At 36.5% G+C, this 22,705-nt stretch overlaps 2 protein-coding genes across 2 annotated transcripts in view; both read right to left on the bottom strand.

The window, feature by feature from the left end:
- Positions 1 to 17,970: 17,970 nt before the first annotated feature.
- Positions 17,971 to 22,705, bottom strand: part of LOC120115123 — a 65,628-nt gene continuing 60,893 nt past the window's right edge. Inside the window, exon 5 of the mRNA XM_039135884.1 lies at positions 17,971 to 18,041. The gene's annotated coding sequence lies outside the window, so the exon portion shown is untranslated. The remainder of the gene's footprint in view (positions 18,042 to 22,705) is intronic.
- LOC120115181 lies at positions 20,716 to 22,167 on the bottom strand. Its single transcript, XM_039135951.1, has one exon. The coding sequence runs from the start codon at positions 22,165 to 22,167 to the stop codon at positions 20,716 to 20,718; it is 1,452 nt and encodes a 483-aa protein (XP_038991882.1).

Raw genomic sequence — 22,705 nt, 5'->3', positions numbered from 1 at the left:
CGAGTAACTCGCAATCTGTCTCGTCTCGTTTACACCACTTAATTAGTATGAATTAATGGATCAGGACGTTCATGGTCTTGATTTGTCGGCATTAGTGATGAAAGTGATCCTTACTTCAAACACATGCATATCAACACTTGTTTGAGCATATATGCCATTTATTTTATAACATTAAAACATGTCATACCTATTTATATCCATTGTTTTTCTTTGTCGGCGTTAGTGATTGTGTGTGAACACACAAAATTTTGGTAAGTGTGGAAAAAAATAAGTTTGTAGCAGCATCGATATTGCTGCAATTACATTGAATTTTAAGGATTTGTTTTAAGCTCTATTTTGATCCTACATGGATATATTTAATTTAATACATTTACGATGAGCTTAAATAATTATTGAATTCATATTTTAATATTATTTATGAAGAGCCATTTAAAATGTTTTTTCTAATAAAATTATAATTTATAAAATTATTGATATGAAAACATTTTTAAGAGTATATCCCTTAATTTTCTTGTTCTAACAATTATTTAGGTCTTTGTATATTATACAAATTAAATCTCATCGTTAAAATTTAAATTTAAATATTCAATATATTTTTTAATTTTCAAGTGAAGTAACTTTGTCTCTATCAATTTTTATTCATGAAACATCCCAAACAAACGACCGAATGGTTCCAAAATGGTAATTTTTCAGTCTTATTTTCTTTAAAATATAAAATTTTAATGTAATGAAATTATAAAATTTCATTTTAGTCATCAAAAAATTTTATAAACCCTTTAGAAATTATAGAATTATAATCAATGTTACACAACATTTTATTTTAAATCTCTAGAAATTATAAATCTTATCTTAAAGAATGAAGAACTTGGTCTAGAATTACCTGCATGTGAGTGAGTAAAGAACAAAAAATCAGCTTTCCTTTTGGATGTATGCATTTACAAATCTCTCACGTTTTTCAATGCAAGAATATATAGAGCATACATGTTTCTATATACTACTTAACTTTATAAATTCTCGTGAATTCTCAATATAGATAGGATCCAATTAAACAATATATATATTTTTTAGTTTTATACGGATTTAATATGAGTTAAAATAAACGACTGAGACTAATAATAGAAAATCAGAAGATATTCGCCCAAAAAAATAAGTTAACCCTAGTTGTCTATTTTCAATCATCTAAATTTATGTAAAACTAAAAAAGTTTTATATTGTATAAGTGAGTCCTAACTTATCTTAATATAATAACATGATAAACATCTTCATTTTTTCATATTATATTTTCGTTTAATAAAAATAAAATTATAATTTGTTTAAAGATGGTACAAATACGTATTTTATAGTACTTTATCTCTTAATTTTTTGGTCTAACAATAATTTAGATTATCATAGTTTTATATATTATATAAAATAAATTTAATCTTTAAATTTTAAATTTAGATAGACAACAAATTCTTTTAATTCTCAAATTAGGTAACTTTGTCTCTTATTCATCGAGGATACATACCAAATAGACAAACCACTGATTTCAAAATGGAAAGATTTTAGTATACTTTTCTTTTAAAATGAAAAATTATAATTTAATGAAATAACAAAATTTTAGCCATCAAACGCAATATATATATATATATCATAAACCCTTAAGAAATTACAAACTTATAATCTAATGTTACACAACATTTTATTTTAATTCCCTAAAAAATTTATAATTCTTATCTTAAAGAATGTAGAATGTGGTCCAAAATTGCCAGTCGTGAGTGAGTAAAGGCAAGAAAAATCAGGTTTACTTTTGGACGCATGCATTTACGAATCTTTCACCTTTTTTTCAATGCAAGAAATATAAATTCATATATGTTTTTATATACTACTTAATTTTGTGGATTTTTTTATTAATCTAGAACGTTATCAGGGGTAGTATTTACTCTAAAGACTCACTATTAAGCAAACCACACTCACCTCAACCCACTACCGACCATCATAAGTTGCCATCGTCAATGAAATCTACCTCACTAGTGCTTAATGTGTGCCATGCCGTTTAAGTAATCCCACCGTCGGGGATAACAGACACACAACTATTGAGGAAGTTTCGACGATAGCGGCGGGTATGGCGTTGACGACAACGACAACGACAATGGCTTCCGGTGAAGGTGTTGATTAGTTGAGGTTTAAGAATATTAGGGGTCTTTCTGATATTTGTGAAACATTTAAGGTTTTTAAAATAATAATAATTTTATTTTTTAAATAAAAAATCCAAAAAAAAAAATACAAACATGATACGTGTCAAATAACGGGTTTTTAACGATTGTTACAGTGCAAACACCTAAAATTGTAATGTTGGAAACATTAGAAACCTATTTTTAACGTAAAATTCTTTAGGCACATAAAGTTAACTTTGGGTGTACTATAAGCACTTATTTTTACATTAAACCTTTTATAAATTTAAATTATACTTATTTATGTTACATCTAATGATTATATATATTTTATTTTCTAAATGATATTTTTTTACAAAAATAGTCACTTTGATAATTCCGTGCGACACTCGGATTCTCCATCGATCCCTTATGCATCAAATGATGTTTTTGGTTGTAGGTAATGACTATAGTGATCCCCAACGCCTAGAATTGATGGAGAAGATATAAATTGAAGTTCAAAGCATCCCAAGGTAAACAAGAACCATATTAAACCAACCTACCAACATCAAAGTATTCCTTTGTAATTAATTTGTCAAATTCTTTGTTGTAAACACACTTGTGAGCTTCATTGTTTATTTTGCTCAAGTTTGTATTGGGTGAGTGCTTAATTTGTGCAAACATATTTGCCTTGTGAGATTTTCTCTTTGTTTGCTTTATTTGTATTTACTACTTGAGAGAGAGTGTATTCAAGATTTTAGGGTATACACCTTTAAGTGTTTGTAATGTTACACCTTGTCTTCAAAGATAAACAAATCTAGTGGATTTGAGAAATCCTTAGTGTGGATGCTAAGGTGGTGGATGTAGACTTGATTTAGAAGTCGAACCACTCTAATTCATTGTGCAAATTTTTCTATTTTTTGGTTGCTTCCACAAAATTTTTCAAAAGGCCAATTCACCCTTTTCTTGCCTTATTTCGGTTGTTCATAGGAGCTAATAGTTTCGTCAATACAATTATGAAAAAAATGGTTGAATGATGGCGGTGCCCTACCTATTCCTTTGGCCCATATTTTATTCATCAGTAGAAAATGTTTGCAAAATGAAGAAAAAAAAGGTGCAGTGAAAAGTATGAAGCCATAGCATTCGGGGCCCATTCCACAGTGATCAGAGAGAGTCTCAGTAAGTGGCTAGCAGGGTTTTGGTCGAAATGGGGAGATGCTCCTACTAGTATCGACGGTGACGGTCACTAACGACTAACTACAGAGATCAGGAATAGGTGTTCGAATAGTCTTCTCATGATTTGGGATGAATGATGAATGGTGAGTATGAATCGAGGGTCAGGATTTAGTCGTCGATGACGATGGTGATGGCAGTGTAAGTGTCACACCCAAAAAATATTGAGGTTAATTAATGGATTAAAGTAAGTTAATTTGAGGACTAAATTATGAAATTTTGAAATAATAGGTTATTATTTAGGTTTCCAAGAAAGTTTAGGGACTTGAACCTTGATTTTACCCTTTTCCCTTGACTGGTAAAAGAAAATAAAATCAAATGGAGTAGTTCAGGGGTTCTGAACCCGTGCCCTCTTGAACCTTCCCCTTAGCATTTACCATATAAGCTAAGTTACTACAACTGATGGGTTTGGGCAAAAATATTTTTGTTAAGTTTTATGGTTGGGATTTTTAATCTCCAAAAATGGGAATCAAACCGTAAGAGTTCTCAGAAAACCCAAACTCGTCCTAAACAAACCTTATCTTCAAGCATGTGACAACCGATTCGCCCGCTTCGGTCGCTATTGTGGTGCTTCGACACCTCCAAACGAACCTACAGGCTCCCGCAACCCAACCCTGTCTATTTGTTCATCGAAATTGGCCACCATTTGGCTTGTTTTGAGATAACAGTTGTTTGAAACCCCTCACTTCTCCTCTGTCCCCGCTCGTCAGTGAGCGAAACCGACCCCCCAAGCGAAGTACCATCGAAGCCTGATCAAAACCCACCGACCATATCGTCAGAAGTAGCCATGGTTTGCTGTGGAAAGCCTGCCAAAGCATCAACGAAAATCCCCCTATCGCCTCAGTTTTTCACGAATTTCGGTCATCTCAGACATTGGCTCGCCTCACCGCCACCTTAGCTAGACTCTCCGCATATTTCCGGTCAAGGCCCAACCAAAGAGTCACTGTGTCGCAGCCGATTTCCCTCCATCGTCGGTGTGGGTAAGTTCCGGATGTTTCCGGTTATTTTGGCTTGGTTGGGTTGATTTTTTGGTTTAATTTTGGTTGGAAATGGTGTGTAGCTACTAGTGGAGAAATCGATCGACCATCACCAACCCGTTGTCGTGCGCTTCCTTGTGCACATAGGCTTCTTTCTCTGCTCTGGAAACCTTCTAGAACCGGTCCAATCGATCTGAATCGGCCTGAACCAACCAACTCGGTCTGAACCAGGTCTGTTTGACCCAAACCGAGTCAATCCAACCCGACCCGTTGACTTTGACTTGACCTGTTGATTGTTGACTTTGACCAGTCTGATCATTGACTTTGACCAGTATGACTGTTGACCATTGTCTTTGACCGGTCTGACCGTTGACTTTGACCAAAAAATTAAGTTTTCTAAAAAGTCATATTCTATGTTTTTCGACGTTCTGATTCCGAATCCGAAGTCCGTTTTGCCAAATTCACACTCGATAAACCGTTTTTCAGTGTTTTATCTTCGTAATCAAATTTGGTTTCTCTATTTAGTTTAGTTTCTGACATAAATTTGTTATCTATGTATCTGAGAAATTATCCTTTGAGCATTATCCTTTTTTTATTTCACCCCATTTAAACCCGAGCCTATTTTATTTTTCCCTATTTTTGTTACCCTTTTTGAAGGAAAAAGGTGAGAGTATTCCGGAAAAAAAACCAGGAAAAAAACTGTTCAAAAAATACAATGCATAATCGAAAAAAACAGTCTAGAAATTTACCTTGTTTTAACAAAAGAAAAAACCAGTGCAGTTTGGTTCGAGCAATGCAGAAAATTCAGTGCAGAAATTTTTTCGAGCGGAGAGAAAAAAAGAAGAAAAAAAAACAGAATGTTTCGAAGAAAACAGAAAAAAGAGTGAATAAAACTTGGTTTTTCTTGTTTCGCTTTCCTTGATTCTTACCTTCCTTCGAATAAATTTTTGGAATAACCTCTACTTTGTCTTAAATGTTTGAAACCCCATTTTCTGCCTTTATACTATCCGAACCTTCGATCCATTACAACCCGTTTTAAAGACCTCTTAATTATTACATCATGGTCTTGATTTGTCGGCATTAGTGATGAAATTGATCCTTACTTCAAACACATGCATATCAACACTTATTTGAGCATATATGCCATTTATTTAAATATTCAATATTTTTTTAATTTTCAAGTGAAGTAACTTTGTCTCTATCAATATTTATCCATAAAACAGCCCAAACAAACGAGCGAATGGTTCCAAAATGGTAATTTTTCAGTCTAATTTTCTTTAAAATATAAAATTTTAATTTAATGAAATTAGAAAATTTCATTTTAGTCATCAAACTCGAAAAAAAATTATAAACCCTTTAGAAATTATAAACTTATAATCCAATGTTACACAACATTTTATTTTAAATCTCTAGAAATTATAAATCTTATCTTAAAGAATGAAGAACTTGGTCTAGAATTACCTGCATGTGAGTGAGTAAAGAACAAAAAACCAGCTTTCCTTTTGGATGTATGCATTTACAAATCTCTCACGTTTTTCAATGCAAGAATATATAGATCATACATGTTTCTATATACTACTTAACTTTATGAATTCTCGTGAATTCTCAATATAGATAGGATCCAATTAAGCAATATACGTTTTTTTAGTTTTACACGGATTTAATATGAGTTAAAATAAACGAATGAGACTAATAATAGAAAATCAGAAGATATTCGCCCAAAAAAACAACAAGTTAACCCTAGTTGCCCATTTTCACTCATCTAAATCTATGTAAAACTAAAAGAGTTTTATATTGTATAAGTGAGTCATAACATATCTTAATATAATAACATGATAAACATCTTCAATTTTTTTCATATTATATTTTCGTTTAATAAAATATTTAAATAAAATTATAATTTATTTAAAGATGCTACGAATACTTATTTTATAGTAATTTATCTCTTAATTTTTTGGTCTAACAATAATTTAGATTCTCATATATATATATATATCATAAACCTTTAAGAAATTACAAACTTATAATCTAATGTCACACAACATTTTATTTTAATTCCCTAAAAAATTATAATTCTTATCTTAAAGAATGTAGAATGTGGTCCAAAATTGTCTGTCGTGAGTGAGTAAAGGGAAGAAAAATCAGGTTTACTTTTGGACGCATGCATTTACGAATCTTTCACCTTTTTTTCAATGCAAGAAATATAAATTCATATATGTTTTTTTCATATATCTTTCACCTTATCTTCAAGCATGTGACAGCCGATTCCCGCTTCGGTCGCTATTGTGGTGCTTCGACACCTCCAAACGAACCTACAGGCTCCCGCAACCCAACCCTGTATATTTGCTCACCGAAATTGGCCACCATTTGGCTTGTTTTGAGATAAAAGTCGTTTGAAACCCCTCACTTCTCCTCTGTCCCTGCTCGTCAGTGAGCGACACCGACCCCCCAGGAGAAGCACCATCGAAGCCTGATCAAAACCCACCCACCATATCGTCAGAAGTAGCCATGGTTTGCTGTGGAAAGCCTGTCAAAGTATCAACGAAATCCTTAGTGTGGATGCTAAGGTGGTGGATGTAGACTTGATTTAGAAGTCGAACCACTCTAAATCATTGTGCAAATTATTCTATTTTTTGGTTGCTTCCACAAAATTTTTCAAAAGGCCAATTCACGCTTTTCTTGCCTTATTTCGGTTGTTCATAGGAGCTAACAGTTTCGTCAAAACAATTATGAAAAAAATGGTTGAATGATGGTGGTGCCCTACCTATTCCTTTGGCCCATATTTTATTCATCAGTAGAAAATTTTTGCAAAATTGAGAAAAAAAAAGGTGCAGTGAAAAGTATGAAGCCATAGCATTCGGGGCCCATTCCACAGTGAGCAGATGGAGTCTCGGTAAGTGGCTAGTGGGGTTTTGGTCGAAATGGGGCGATGCTCCTACTAGTATCGACGGTGACGGTCACTAACGACTAACTATAGAGATCAGGGATAGGTGTTCGAATAATCTTATCATGATTTGGGATGAATGATGAATGGTGAGTATGAATCGAGGGTCAGGATTTAGTCGTCGATGACGATGGTGATGGAAGTGTAAGTGTCACACCCAAAAAATATTGAGGTTAATTAATGGATTAAAGTAAGTTAATTTGAGGACTAAATTACGAAATTTTGAAATAATAGGTTATTATTTAGGTTTCCAAGAAAGTTTAGGGACTTGAACCCTGATTTTACCCTTTTCCCTTGACTGGTACAAGAAAATAAAATCAAATGGAGTGGTTCAGGGGTTCTCAACCCGTGCCCTCTTGAACCTTCCCCTTAGCCTTTACCATATAAGCTAAGTTACTACAGCTCATGGGTTTGGGCAAAAACATTTTTGTTAAGTTTTATGGTTGGGATTTTTAATCTCCAAAAACGGGAATCAAACCGTAAAAGTTCTCAGAAAACCCAAACCCGTCCTAAACTAACCTTATCTTCAAGCATGTGACAGTCGATTTCCGCTTCGGTCGCTATTGTGGTGCTTCGACACCTCCAAACGAACCTACAGGCTCCCGCAACCCAACCCTGTATATTCGCTCACCGAAATTGGCCACCATTTGGCTTGTTTTGAGATAAAAGTCGTTTGAAACCCCTCACTTCTCCTCTGTCCCCGCTCATCAGTGAGTGACACCGACCCCCAGGCGAAGCACCATCGAAGCCTGATCAAAACCCACCCACCATATCGTCAGAAGTAGCCATGGTTTGCTGTGGAAATCCTGCCAAAGTATCAACGAAAATCCCCCTATCACCTCAGTTTTTCACGAATTTCGGTCATCTCGGCCATTGGCTTGCCTCACCACCACCTTAGCTAGACTCTCCGCATCTTTCCGGTCAAGGCCCAACCAAAGAGTCACTGTGTCGCTGTCGATTTCCCTCCATCGTCGGTGTGGGTAAGTCCATGATGTTTCTGGTTATTTTGGCTTGGTTGGGTTGATTTTTTGGTTTAATTTTGGTTGGAAATGGTGTGTAGCTACTAGTGGAGAAATCGACCGACCATCACCAGCCCGTCGCCGCGCGCTTCCTTGTGCACGTGGGCTTCTTTCTCTGCTCTGGAAACCTTCTAGAACCAGTCCAATCGATCTGAATTGGCCTGAACCAACCAACTCGGTCTGAACCGGGTCTGTTTGACCTGAACCGAGTCAATCCAACCCAACCCATTGACTTTGACTTGACCTGTTGACTGTTTACTTTGACCGGTCTGACCGTTGACTTTGACCAATATGACTGTTAACCATTGTCTTTGACCGGTCTGACCGTTGACTTTGACCAAAAAATTAAGTTTTCTAAAAAGTCATATTCTATATTTTTCGACGTTCTGATTCCGAATCCGAAGTCCGTTTTGCCAAATTCACACTCGATAAACCGTTTTTCAGTGTTTTATCTTAATTCCCTAAAAGAATTATAATTCTTATCTTAAAGAATGTAGAATGTGGTCCAAAATTGCATGTCGTGAGTGAGTAAAGGGAAGAAAAATCAGGTTTACTTTTGGACGCATGCATTTACGAATCTTTCACCTTTTTTTCAATGCAAGAAATATAAATTCATATATGTTTTTATATACTACTTAATTTTGTGGATTTTTTTATTAATCTAGAACGTTATCAGGGGTAGTATTTACTCTAAAGACTCACTATTCAGCAAACCACACTCACCTCAACCCACTACCGACCATCATAAGTTGCCATCGTCAATGAAATCCACCTCACTAGTGCTTAATGTGTGCCATGCCGTTTAAGTAATCCCACCGTCGGGGATAACAAATACACAACTATTGAGGAAGTTTCGACGATAGCGGCGGGTATGGCGTTGACGACAACGACAACGACAATGGCTTCCGGTGAAGGTGTTGATTAGTTGAGGTTTAAGAATATTAGGGGTCTTTCTGATATTTGTGAAACATTTAAGGTTTTTAAAATAATAATAATTTTATCTTTTAAATAAAAAATCCAAAACAAATACAAACATGATACGTGTCAAATAACAGTTTTTTAACGATTGTTACAGTGCAAACACCTAAAATTGTAATGTTGGAAACATTAGACACCTATTTTTAATGTAAAATTCTTTAGGCACATAAAATTAACTTTGGGTGTACTATAAGCACTTATTTTTACATTAAACCTTTTATAAATTTAAATTATACTTATTTATGTTACATCAAATGATTATATATATTTTATTTTCTAAATGATATTTTTTTTAAAATAGTCACTTTGATAATTCCGTGCGACACTCAGATTCTCCATCGATCCCTTATGCATCAAATGATGTTTTTGGTTGTAGGTAATGGCTATAGTGATCCCCAACGCCTAGAATTGATGGAGAAGGTATAAATTGAAGTTCAAAGCATCCCAAGGTAAACAAGAACCATATTAAACCAACCTACCAACATCAAAGTATTCCTTTGTAATTAATTTGTCAAATTCTTTGTTGTAAACACACTTGTGAGCTTCATTGTTTATTTTGCTCAAGTTTGTATTGGGTGAGTGCTTAATTTGTGCAAACATATTTGCCTTGTGAGGTTTTCTCTTTGTTTGCTTTATTTGTATTTACTATTTGAGAGAGAGTGTATTCAAGATTTTAGGGTATACACCTTTAAGTGTTTGTAATGTTACACCTTGTCTTCAAAGATAAACAAATCTAGTGGATTTGAGAAATCCTTAGTGTGGATGCTAAGGTGGTGGATGTAGACTTGATTTAGAAGTCGAACCACTCTAATTCATTGTGCAAATTTTTCTATTTTTTGGTTGCTTCCACAAAATTTTTCAAAAGGCCAATTCACCCTTTTCTTGTCTTATTTCGGTTGTTCATAGGAGCTAACAGTTTCGTCAATACAATTATGAAAAAAATGGTTGAATGATGGCGGTGCCCTACCTATTCCTTTGGCCCATATTTTATTCATCAGTAGAAAATTTTTGCAAAATTAAGAAAAAAAAGGTGCAGTGAAAAGTATGAAGCCATAGCATTCAGGGCCCATTCCACAGTAAGCAGATGGAGTCTCGGTAAGTGGCTAGTGGGGTTTTGGTCGAAATGTGGCGATGCTCCTACTAGTATCGACGGTGACGGTCACTAACGACTAAATACAGAGATCAGGGATAGGTGTTCGAATAATCTTATCATGATTTGGGATGAATGATGAATGGTGAGTATGAATCGAGGGTCAGGATTTAGTCGTCGGTGACGATGGTGATGGCAGTGTAAGTGTCACACCCAAAAAATATTGAGGTTAATTAATGGATTAAAGTAAGTTAATTTGAGGACTAAATTACGAAATTTTGAAATAATAGGTTATTATTTAGGTTTCCAAGAAAGTTTAGGGACATGAACCCTGATTTTACTCTTTTCCCTTGACTGGTAAAAGAAAATAAAATCAAATGGAGTGGTTCAGAGGTTCTGAACCCGTGCCCTCTTGAACCTTCCCCTTAGCCTTTACCATATAAGCTAAGTTACTACAACTCATGGGTTTGGGCAAAAATATTTTTGTTAAGTTTTATGGTTGGGATTTTTAATCTCCAAAAATGGGAATTAAACCGTAAAAGTTCTCACAAAACCCAAACCCGTCCTAAACAAACCTTATCTTCAAGCATGTGACAGCCGATTTTCGCTTCGGTCGCTATTGTGGTGCTTCGACACCTCCAAACGAACCTACAGGCTCCCGCAACCCAACCATGTATATTTGCTCACCAAAATTGGCCACCATTTGGCTTGTTTTGAGATAAAATTCGTTTGAAACCCCTCACTTCTCCTCTGTCCCCGCTCATCAGTGAGCGACACCGACCCCCCAGGTGAAGCACCATCGAAGCCTGATCAAAACCCACCCACCATATCGTTTGAAGTAGCCATGGTTTGTTGTGGAAAGCCTGCCAAAGTATCAACGAAAATCCCCCTATCGCCTCGGTTTTTCATGAATTTCGGTCATCTCGGCCATTGGCTTGCCTCACCACCATCTTAGCTAGACTCTCCGCTTCTTCCCGGTCAAGGCCCAACCAAAGAGTCACTGTGTCGCTGTCGATTTCCCTCCATCGTCGGTGTGGGTAAATCCCGGATGTTTCCGGTTATTTTGGCTTGGTTGGGTTGATTTTTTGGTTTAATTTTGGTTGGAAATGGTGTGTAGCTACTAGTGGAGAAATTACAAACTTAACTATATACTACTTAACTATATACATGTTTCTATATATATATATATATCATAAACCCTTAAGAAATTACAAACTTATAATCTAATGTTACACAACATTTTATTTTAATTCCCTAAAAAAATTATAATTCTTATCTTAAAGAATGTAGAATGTGGTCCAAAATTGCCTGTCGTGAGTGAGTAAAGGGAAGAAAAATCAGGTTTACTTTTGGACGCATGCATTTACGAATCTTTCACCTTTTTTTTCAATGCAAGAAATATAAATTCATATATGTTTTTATATACTACTTAATTTTTTGGATTTTTTATTAATCAAGAACTCTAAACACTCACTATTCGGCAAACCACACTCACCTCAACCCACTACCGACCATCATAAGTTAACTTTGGGTGTACTATAAGCACTTATTTTTTACATTAAGCCATTTATAAATTTAAATTATACTTATTTATGTTACATCTAATGATTATATATATTTTATTTTCTAAATTATATATTTTTTTAAAAAGTAGTCACTTTGATAATTCCGTGCGACATTTAGATTCTCCATCGATCCCTTATGCATCAAATGATGATTTTGGTTGTAGGTAATGGCTATAGTGATCCCCAACGGATAAAATTGATGGATAAGGTATAAATTGAGGGTCAAAGCATCTCAAGGTAAACAAGAACCATATTAAACCAACCTACCAACATCAAAGTATTCCTTTGTGCTTAATTTGTCAAATTCTTTATTGTAAACACACTTGTGAGCTACATTGTTTATTTTGCTCAAGTTTGTATTGGCTGATCGCTTAATTTGGCAAACATATTTTCCTTGTGAGGTTTTTTTTTGTTTGCTTTATTTGTATTTACTATTTGGGAGAGTGTGTTTGCAAGGTTTTAGGGTATACACCTTGAAGTGTTCGTAATATTACACCTTATCCTTAAAGATAAACAAATCTAGTGGATTTGAGAAATCCTTAGTGTGGATGCTAAGGTAGTGGATGTAAACTTGATTTAGAAGTCGACCACTCTAAATCATTGTGCAAACTTTTCTATTTTTTGGTTGCTTCCACAAAATTTTTCAAAAGGCCAATTCACCCTTCTCTTGCCTTATTTCGGTTGTTCCTAGGAACTAACAGTTTCGTCAATACAATTATGAAAAAATGGTTGAATGATGGTGGTTCCCTACCTCTTCCTTTGGCTTATATTTTATTCATCAGTGGAAAATGTTTGCAAAATGAAGAAAAAAAGGTGCAGTGAAAAGTATGAAGCCATAGCATTCGGGGCCCATTTCAAGGCGAGCAGAGGGAGTCTCAGTAAGTGGCTAGAGGGGTTTTGGTCGAAATGGGGTGATGCTCCTACTGGTACCGACGGTGACGATCACCAACGACTAACTACAGAGATCAGGGATTGATGTTCGAATAGTCTTCTCATGATTTGGGATGAATGATGAATGGTGAGTATGAATCGAAGGGTCATGGTTTAGTCATCGGTGATGATGGTGATGGCAATGTGAGTGTCACACCCCAAAAATATTGAGGTTAATTAATGGATAAAGTAAGTTAATTTGATGACTAAATTATGAAATTTTGAAATAATAGGTTATTACTTATGTTTCCAAGAAAGTTTAGGGACTTGAACCTTGATTTTACCCTTTTCCTTGAATGGTAAAAGAAAATAAAATCAAATGGAGTGGTTCAGGGGTTTTGAACACATGCCCTCTCGAACCTTCCCATAGCCCTTACCATCTAGGCTAAGTTACTGTAGCTGATGGGTTTGGGTAAAAAATATTTTTTTTTTATGTTTTATGGTTGGAATTTTTAATCTAAAAAAATGGGAATCAAACCCCAAAATTTCTCAAAAAACCCAAACCTGTCCTAAACAAACTATGTCCTCAAGCTTGTGACAACCGATTTGCCCGCTCCGGCAGACGTTGTGGTGCTCTGACACCACCAAACGAACCGACAACCTCCCGCTGCCCGACCCCGTCTGTTTGCTCACTGAAATCGACCACCTTTTGTCCAATTTTGAGATAACAGTCGTTCGAAACCCCTCACTACTCCTCTGTCTCCGCTCGTCGGTGAGCGACACCGACACCTAGGCGAAGGACCATTAAAGCCCGATCAAAACCCACCCACCAGATCGTTAGAAGTAGTCGTGGTTTTCTGTGGAAAGCCTGCCAAAACATCACCAAAAATCCCCCATCGCCTCGGTTTTCATAAATTTTGGTCATCTCAAACATTGGCTCACCTCACCGCCACCTCAGCTAGACTCTTCGCATCTTTCTGGTCAAGGCCCAACCAAAGAGTCACTGTGTCGCTGCCGATTTCCCTCCATTGTCGGCGTGGGTAAGTCCCGGATGTTTCCAGTTATTTTGGGTTGGTTGGGTTGATGTTTTTGGTTTAATTTTGTTGGAAATGGTGTGTAGCTACTAGTGGAGTAATCGACCGACCATCCCGAGCCCGTCGTCGTTGCCACGCGCCTCCTCGTGTACATGGGTTTCTTTATCTGCTCTGGAAACCTTTTACAACCGGTCTAGTCGGTCTGGATCGGCCTGAACCAGCCAACTCGATCTGAACCTGGTATGTTAGACCCGAATCGAGTCAATCCAACCCGACCCGATGACTTTGACCTGACTCATTGACCATTGACTTTGACCAGTTTGACTGTTGACCGTTGACTTTGACCGATCTGATCGTTGACCGTTAACTTTGACCGAAAAAGTTAAAATTTCTGAAAAGTCATATTTTACATTTTTTGACGTTATGAGTCTGAATTCGATGTCCATTTTGCCAAATTCGCACTCGGTAAGCCATTTTTCAGTGTTTTATCTTCAAAATCAAATTTAGTTTTTCTATTTTGTTCATTTTCTGAAGTAAATTTGTTTGCTATGTATCCGAGACATTATGGGATGTGAAATTAAAGTTTGAGAGCGATCGAATGTAGTTTAAATGGTCGATCGATATAGCTCGTTAATCGAGATAATACTCTACTACCTTTTGTATACTTTTCGGAACACATTGATAATTGGTAAATGCATGAATGAAAATGATTGGTCAATTTGGTGTATTTAATTATCATTTGACTTAAAATGAATATGGAATAAAGGCATAACACTGTACAAGACTCAAATTGATCGCAAAAGAAATTGGTAGACAGATCTAAAATAATTCTAAGTTCATGGATTATGTAGTAATAAATCGATCTCAGAATCCAAAATTCTGACTAATTTCTTTAAAGGTTAAATGCGAAGAATAATTCATTAAGAAAATATGAAAATACCCTTAAGATGTAAAAATTGTATATATTGATCATGATAGTGGAATTACCCCGAGAATTTGTTTTTTTACTCGATAAAATCTATGACCCACCTGTTAACCCTAATTTATTTGGAAAATATCTTATAATCAGTTTTAAACCTCAGAGAAAGCACAAGGCCTATAAACTCTGATTCTTGAATAAACACTTGAAGCTAATTTATCAGAAGTAATGTCACTAACAGAATTGAATGAAATGACGATAATACCCTTAAAGTGTAAAAAAAGGATTATGGATGGCTATGATAATGGGGACGACATGAGAACTCATATTTTGATCCACTTGAACCTTGGAATCACCGATTAAATTCTTGATCTATTTGAAATGCCCCTGAAGTGTAAAATGACCCGAAGTACGTCCAAGCTCTAGAATAACTAAATACCCTTAAGCTCTTAAATGAATAAATCAACCTTGAATAGCAAAATGACCTAGAATTTCTCTTTCTTGAGCAAACACCCGAAGACTAAATTACCGATGGTACTTTACACGTTTGAATTTCTCTAAATAACTATATTATATGACCAAGGTGAACTTAATGGAAGTACTGTATGCGCGAATTATGGAAACAAATGAATTACTCTGGAACTTCGAAGTGACAAAGATAGATTTAACTACTAAATGAACTAAGTACCCTCAAAGACCTAGAATTAAATGAATGACTTAGATAAGTTTGGAAATGTTGATGAACCTATATGTTGTACCGCCCATAAGGGTTTTGAACCACAAATCGAGCACGTCGACATTTCTTGATATCGTTGCAATATAGAAATAAAATAAATACCATTGGAATATATGTTTGTATCCCTAAGATCCATACAACGATGATTCTAAAGATGATCAGTTCGACAAGAGTTGTCAATGTTAAAGTGTGAATACCTTTGAAGTGCATTGATTTGACCAGTTGATAGGTATCATAGTGATGTGATTTGTTTAGTTCGAGTTAACTCGATATCCTGATAATTGACATGAATCTTAAATACCATGAATCATCATTTCACCCTTATTAGATCAAATTACTAATAATTCTCCAAGAACCAAATGTCCAAAATGCCCTTGATTTTCCAAATAATGGAATCACTCATATCATATTTGAAATCTTAAGTAACTCTGATGCAAAAGATTATGAGTACCTTACTGGTTGTTTAGAGCCTCCGAAAAATATTTGAATATTATATGATCTTGATAAATCACTTCCTGAATGACTGATGACTCTGTTAGCTATCAAACCCCTATTTTATAGGGATCTTGATTATGAAATCCTATTAAATTATAGAAGTCTCCTGGTCCCCACTTGATAATTGCTAAGTACCTTCGGAAAATAACTGGATCCTCTAGTGTGTTCCCTATGTACTACATGATTGTTTTATCTATTTTCAATTGTGTTTCACCAAAATTTATGATTTATTGGCTTATGAACCATGGCTACATGGTATGTGTTCTCTGATTACCATTTTCATTGGAAAATATAATCATTCCTGATTCATGGATCATATGATCTACTGGTTACTACTTGAACTGTTTTATTGGGACATTATCTTGTTAGGCTGGAGTATGGAGGTTTAGCTCTTATCAAGTTGGTAACTCCTTACGGACCTAAGGTGACCCTTGGGTAGGCTCTGAGGCCCCGAGAAACTTTCTTGGGCAGACTCTCAAGCCCCAAGGCACTCCCTTGGGTAAATCATGGGACTGCATATGGTGTACGGGTGGATGGAAGATATATGTTTATTCCATTGTCACTCTTATGAGATTTTACTGGATCACGATCATGATATTATCGTTTACTGTTAAATATGATTTCTACTGGATATTGTATGGGTAGGATTATGGAGTATGGAGGTTCAGCTCTGATCAAGCTGTTAATTCTTTACGGACCTAAGGAGACCCTTGGGTAGGCCCATAGGCCCCAAGGTATTCCCTTAGGGTGGCTCATTTGCTGTGTACTTAGGGTAAGTCCTTATGGATGTAGTTCTAGGGAAACTGCATAAAGGTGTTCGATTGGAGGGTATTATTGTGATTTTAAAATATGTTTTAAACCACTAACATTTTTAAAAGATCTATATACATTACTCTGTTTTGTTGGAACACACTAGACATCCTATTCCGATCTCCTGAAAACTTGGTCCTCTGAATGTTTCATCCGAAATGAAATCTTCATGTATTTTACTCAAAGAAATATCAGTGAAACCACAGCTCACCCCGAAAACATGTAGACGTATGAATTGATAAGGAAATTTTTATTCTTTCCTATTATATGCATGTCCTTCAGCATCACTTGGTAGTTCTGTATTACTGAGCTTCCCAAAGCTGACTCTTTTACTCTCTATTTCAGGTTAAAAGAATTGATCCGACGTATCTATTGGCATCTGTAATGGGAGTTCCTTTGGCTTGAGATGAAGAGTACAATACAAGTGTAATTAGGGGGCATGTATGTTACATTTTATTTTTATAATGAGTATGAACTTATATGATTTTAATTTTGTATGTAATATATGAATGGTTTCCCCCACAATAGCACAGATCGATCGTTGGACGAGTGTTGTAAAGGTATCGGCAAGGCAACAATGAATGTCATAGATGATCTTTTTATTTAAAGGGACCAATTAGGAACACATTGACAGAATATATACACATTTTCTTTCAGTTTCTTGTTGTATACAATCAGATCAGGCGAGGTAGTCTATGTGTTGTAGTTTAAATTTTAGGTCATTAAGAGTTGTATAGATGGGTCATTTTTGTTTTGTTTTTCATGTCTCAGCCCACAGTTCAGGAATTCAAAGCATCCCAATTTTTATATTTTATGATAATGGTTGTTCTATCTTGATTTACTTTATAATAATTTCTTTTATGTGGCGATCACAAATAAAATTTTCAGACAGGTACCATTAGTAAAATGAACAATTAACATAAAGAAATTCAGATTTCAGGATCAACACGTATATCCGCCACTAGTAGTTAAAATTAGAGTTAAAATGAAGCATGAAATGTGAGTGAAAAAAAAAGAGAAAACGGGAGTAAGAGTGAAGCTTAGCAAAGCTATATTGATAAAGCTATATTGATAGTGTTTGTAAACCAGCCTCAACTAGTGTTTGTGTTGGATTCGTATTTTAGTTCGTAATAATATCGAGTGTCCATTCACGTTTCCAATAATAATTCCACTAGTCTATGCATGGGCATTTATTAATTATAAGAAAACATAAGTACATTCTTCCTTCAAGGAAACATGGCCTCAACAGAAGCAACAATTAATTCCATTCAATAAGTTGGAAGATATCACAGCCTTGATGATCATAAATTCGGTAGTTTGCCAACACGATGGAGTCGTATGTCGGATTAGCGAACCCTCATAGGCATAAATAGCATCCTGATTGCACATGAACAATCCGGGGCAAACTTGAACAACGTGCATGACTCCTTGGATTCGTCTTCCTCCTTGATGCTGGCTCTTGTACTCCTCTTTGGCGAGCCATAGCTTCGCAATAGAACACTTTGAAATCTAACATTGCCTGGTCTCTTGACAATGGTAACATTATCAATTTCCTTGACGACACCTAGATTCCAACTTTGGGTCCTCTTCGACCTTATGCCCGCTCGCAGCATGGGGATCTTCCTCCTTGCTCTTTTGGTGAATTTATTCACCCCAACAGTCATTGGAATATTGAGGATCTGTCAAAAGTGTTTACTGATGACGCCATTCAACATGTTATTGGTATCAAATGTCCGGATAATCCCGCTACACCTGACTCGTGCATCTGGAGGTGGACCCCGACTCATGATTTTAATCTGAAATCTGCTTGTTTTCAATTAATGGGTAATGCTTGGGATCCAAAATTACCCATTTGGATGGTCGTTTGGCGCATGAGAATCCCACAAGGACTTCGAGTGTTTATCTGGCTGTCTATTAGAGGAAAACTAATGATGAATCACGAGCGGTGTAAACGGTTGTTCTCCGATCAAACTGCTTGTCCCCTCTGTGCTTCTGGCGCTGAGTCTATTCTACACGTTTTAAGGGACTGTCCCTGCATTCGGCACCTTTGGGAGATGATGGTTCCTACTTCTACTCTTGGATCTTTCTTCTCCATGAATCTTAGTGAATGGTTTCACTGGAATTCAACTTCTCATTTTCCATTTGTTGAAAGCGATTTCCCTTGGAATATTTTATTTTCCAGCAACAGCTGCCATGTTTGGAAAAATCGCAGTGATTGGGTTTTCAATAGCTCCAATCTGTCAGACAGAGAGTTGCTGCAAAAAAGTTTAACTTGGGCTCGTTTCTATAGCAACAACAGTTCCTCGAATGCTATCACTCCTTTGCTAAAAAAGATTCAATGGAAAGGTCCTGATGTTGGGTGCTATTGCTTGAACGTTGATGGTGCTACTTCCGTGAACACGGGCATTAGCTCCATAGGAGGGCTTATCCGAGACAAGGACGGCAACTGGCTTCTTGGCTTCAGCAAAGGAATTGGCACTGTTAATGCTTTTCAGGCAGAGCTTTGGGCCATCTTCACTGGAATGACCCTAGCCTGGTCTAATGGTTTCGAGATTATTCAAATTCAATCGGACTGTGCTCCAGCAATCAGCTTGCTTCAGAGTCCAGATACGATTTCCAGCTCTCTCTCTCTCTCGTTCAAGCAGTTGCTGATCTCTGTCGTCGTAGCCGGGCTGTGGATTTTCAGTGGACCCCAAGAGAAGGGAATCAACCTGCCGATCCACTAGCAAAGCTTGCTAGAACTTCTTCTAGTTCTACTGTCATCTATAATTCTCCCCCCCCCCGCTAATATCGTCGATCCTTTAGAAAGAGACCAGTATGAACCCCCTTGTTGTAAGCCTATGTAACTAGGCCTCCATTATAATTCAAAAAAAAAAAAGCTCAACTCACCGGTCCTTTTACTCAGTTCCGGCAGGGTTTTCTCTTACAGCAGCTGCTGCTCTTTGTCAAGGGATGGTAGTTATCCCTTGACAACTATAAATGCAGGGTATTAAAACAGTCAGTCAAATGATTGAAATTCTTTAGAACAGACATTACCACTTATAATCACCTATTGATTGGTGATAATCAGATCAATTTTTCATTAAGTGTGTAATTGATGTTAATTTTTCAGATAAATATATTTTGGTTAATGCTGTAAGTTTCAATTGATGTTAGATATGATGTTGCTGTTTGGTCCCAACAGCCTAACAAGAATAAGAAGAAAAAGAAAGAAGAAGAAGAATTGGGGAGTTAGTGCCACACCTGCAAAAACTAACAGGAGGTAAATGTAGGGACCTTACTGAAAACGAACTAAAACATCAATGACTGTATTGCAAGTTTCAAAAGTTGGGTGACAAAAATGCAAGCGCCCTAAAAGTTCGAAGACTATTTATATACTTTACCCTAAATATTTTTATCATGATACTTTTATAAATTTTTTAAATAAAATAATTAAAAAACATTATTTCATATTCTATTTTTTTAAAACTCTTGAATTGTCTGATATAATGTTTTTTTCTTTATGGATAGTTTGGTGTGATTATAATGTAATATCTCATAATTTTTATTAACTGTTGATATAGGTACGTACACTTTGCAGACACAACTGCTCAAACGTAGGACCTCAAGGGTGAGCAAGACTTCCTTTAATCAAGTTACATTAACATGTTTGGACCCAAATATCAACGATCGAAGTATGGACAGTAGACCAACACGTCATGAATTATAACAGATAATATTTTGATTTCCCTAAACAAAGTGACGAGCACACATGATTTATATATTCTGACATTCAAGAACATGAGATATGATGCCACTAGGCTATGCAGGCACCATTTATTACTTGCAATTTAAGTTAAAAAAAAGCGTAAATGCAGCATGCTTTCATTAGATGAAACATGATTTTATTTTACTCGCAGACACATTCCTTGACTCACTGCCTCAGCTTCTCGTTTTTGGTCACAAAGTTGATGTTGTAGTAATTGGAACCGGTGAAAACGCCGCCTTGAACTTCAGATAAGACGGTGGTCCCATCGAAAAGAGTGTCCCTCTGCAGATAAGTGAACGGGACATCGCACTTACCGTTTGTTGCCCACGCAGAGACCGTCGCCTTAGTCATAGGAGGCACAGTAACTTTGTTAACAACTTCTACAAGTGTGGTCGCCTCGGCTGTATTTCCCCACTTGATACTTGATTGAAATTCACTGGATAGTTCAATTTTCCCCTCAAATATGAGTGGAAGCTTGAACTCCATTGTGGATGTCACACCTAACTTTAGTGAAATAGTAGTGTTCCAAGAACTAGTCCTGGTCTCTGTATAAGAGAGCGTCACGTCTAAAGTGGAGGGTTCTTGGGTCCCGTTGATAGAAGTATTCTCATCTAAGCTGAGGAGTTGTTCGTCGTAGACCCTGGCATTATCGAGATTGTATCGGACACCGTAAATTTGTCTCGTCAACACAGCCTCTTCCACCTTTAGCTGGGCTTCTCTTGTAAGAGTGGTGACTGCTGCATTTAGGCAGCTTGTATTGTTTTCGGCTGTGAGTCTTTTGCAGAAACGATTGTTGCCCAAGTTGATAAGACCTATGGTCTGTTCATCAACTTTGACGGGGCGAAACAAGGTGTCCCTGTTGTTGGTGCTGGTGTCATTAGAATCTGCCCAGATCCAATTTGGGCTACGCCTCCAATAGTTTTGGTTAGAAATTTGCTTGAACCGGATGCTTCCGTCGTTGGTAGGAAAAACCTCGCATGGCACGGTTGGATCACCGATGTCATCGGTTATAAACTGCAAAAACGGGTAGCGGCCCTTGTTTAAATAACGAACACACAGATACTGTTCGTTATCGCCTTTGAAGGCGAGGTACCTAGGCAGGAACAATAACGATTTCCAATCAATAATTGTGAAGATATCAGCGCTTTGTCCATCAAAAACCCTGTAGTTCGCCAACACAGAACGAGTGTGTCTCGGATTATTCCACCTCCATAAGCATAAATAGCATCCCGATTGGACATGCTGTATTCGGACCCAATTCTGAGCCGCGTTGACAGAGATAATCCTGAACAACGTGCACGATTCCTTCGATTGATCTTCCTCCTTCTTGCCGGCGGTGGCAGTAATCCAGTACTGGCTGCTGGTGCTTCCGGTGAGGGAAAGATTTTTGGTTCGTTCCCAATATTTGTTGTTCTGACAGCTTCTTATATGCGCCAGTGCCCTGTTGTTTGTGGAGAACTCCACTTCAAACTTGGCAAATGGGTTCTGGATCCGATCTTCGAAGAACCTGAGATACCCATCGGTGTCCCCTCCACGAGTATAGCTCATGTAATTAAGCTTGTCTCTGGCTTCAAGGACGATAAACCTGGGGAATGACATTCTCGGTGCTAATTCCATCTTCGCTCTGGGATTAAAATTTGAATCAATGATTTCTTGCTGTGTTTCACTGAGTGCTTGCTTCCCACGACTGGCTTGGCTAGCTATTTATCTAGATAGTCAAGGATAATATTGTCCATCGATGAAAATAAGTTTATTTCCGTGGTTTATTCAAAAAGTAAACCGGACGAAAATAAAAATAAAGGATTAAATATGTCATTGTATCACCGGTAAGTTTACGATTGGATTATTGTATTCTAAAAATTTATAATAGCACGAACCAAGCTACGTCAATAGTTAAAGAAATGATTGTTATTCTTAGAAATTTCAAGTTCGAGCACTAGAGACTGTAGGATATTCCAACATTCATTGTCAAATGATTAAGAGTCTTCAGATCATATACTACCACTTGTAAGGTTCACTTTTCGTACAAACATCGAATATAAACATGTTTTAATTGATGGAAGATGGTACCCTTGGGTATCAATACAAATAGCTAGCCTAGCTGGTTGTGAAAGAAGAACTTGGATGCATATTTACCTAATTTTGTCAGGTTCAC

Source organism: Hibiscus syriacus, unplaced genomic scaffold (assembly GCF_006381635.1).
Source record: "Hibiscus syriacus cultivar Baekdansim isolate YM2019G1 unplaced genomic scaffold, ASM638163v2 tig00110258_pilon, whole genome shotgun sequence".
In the NCBI taxonomy this organism is placed as follows: Eukaryota; Viridiplantae; Streptophyta; class Magnoliopsida; order Malvales; family Malvaceae; genus Hibiscus; species Hibiscus syriacus.
Note: the sequence above shows the minus strand (reverse complement) of the source record. Positions and strands in the feature narration are given on the sequence as shown.

Coding starts and splice junctions, on each gene's coding strand:
- LOC120115181 (XM_039135951.1), bottom strand. CDS start 22,167: ATGGAATTAGCACCGAGAATGTCATTCCCCAGGTTTATCGTCCTTGAA.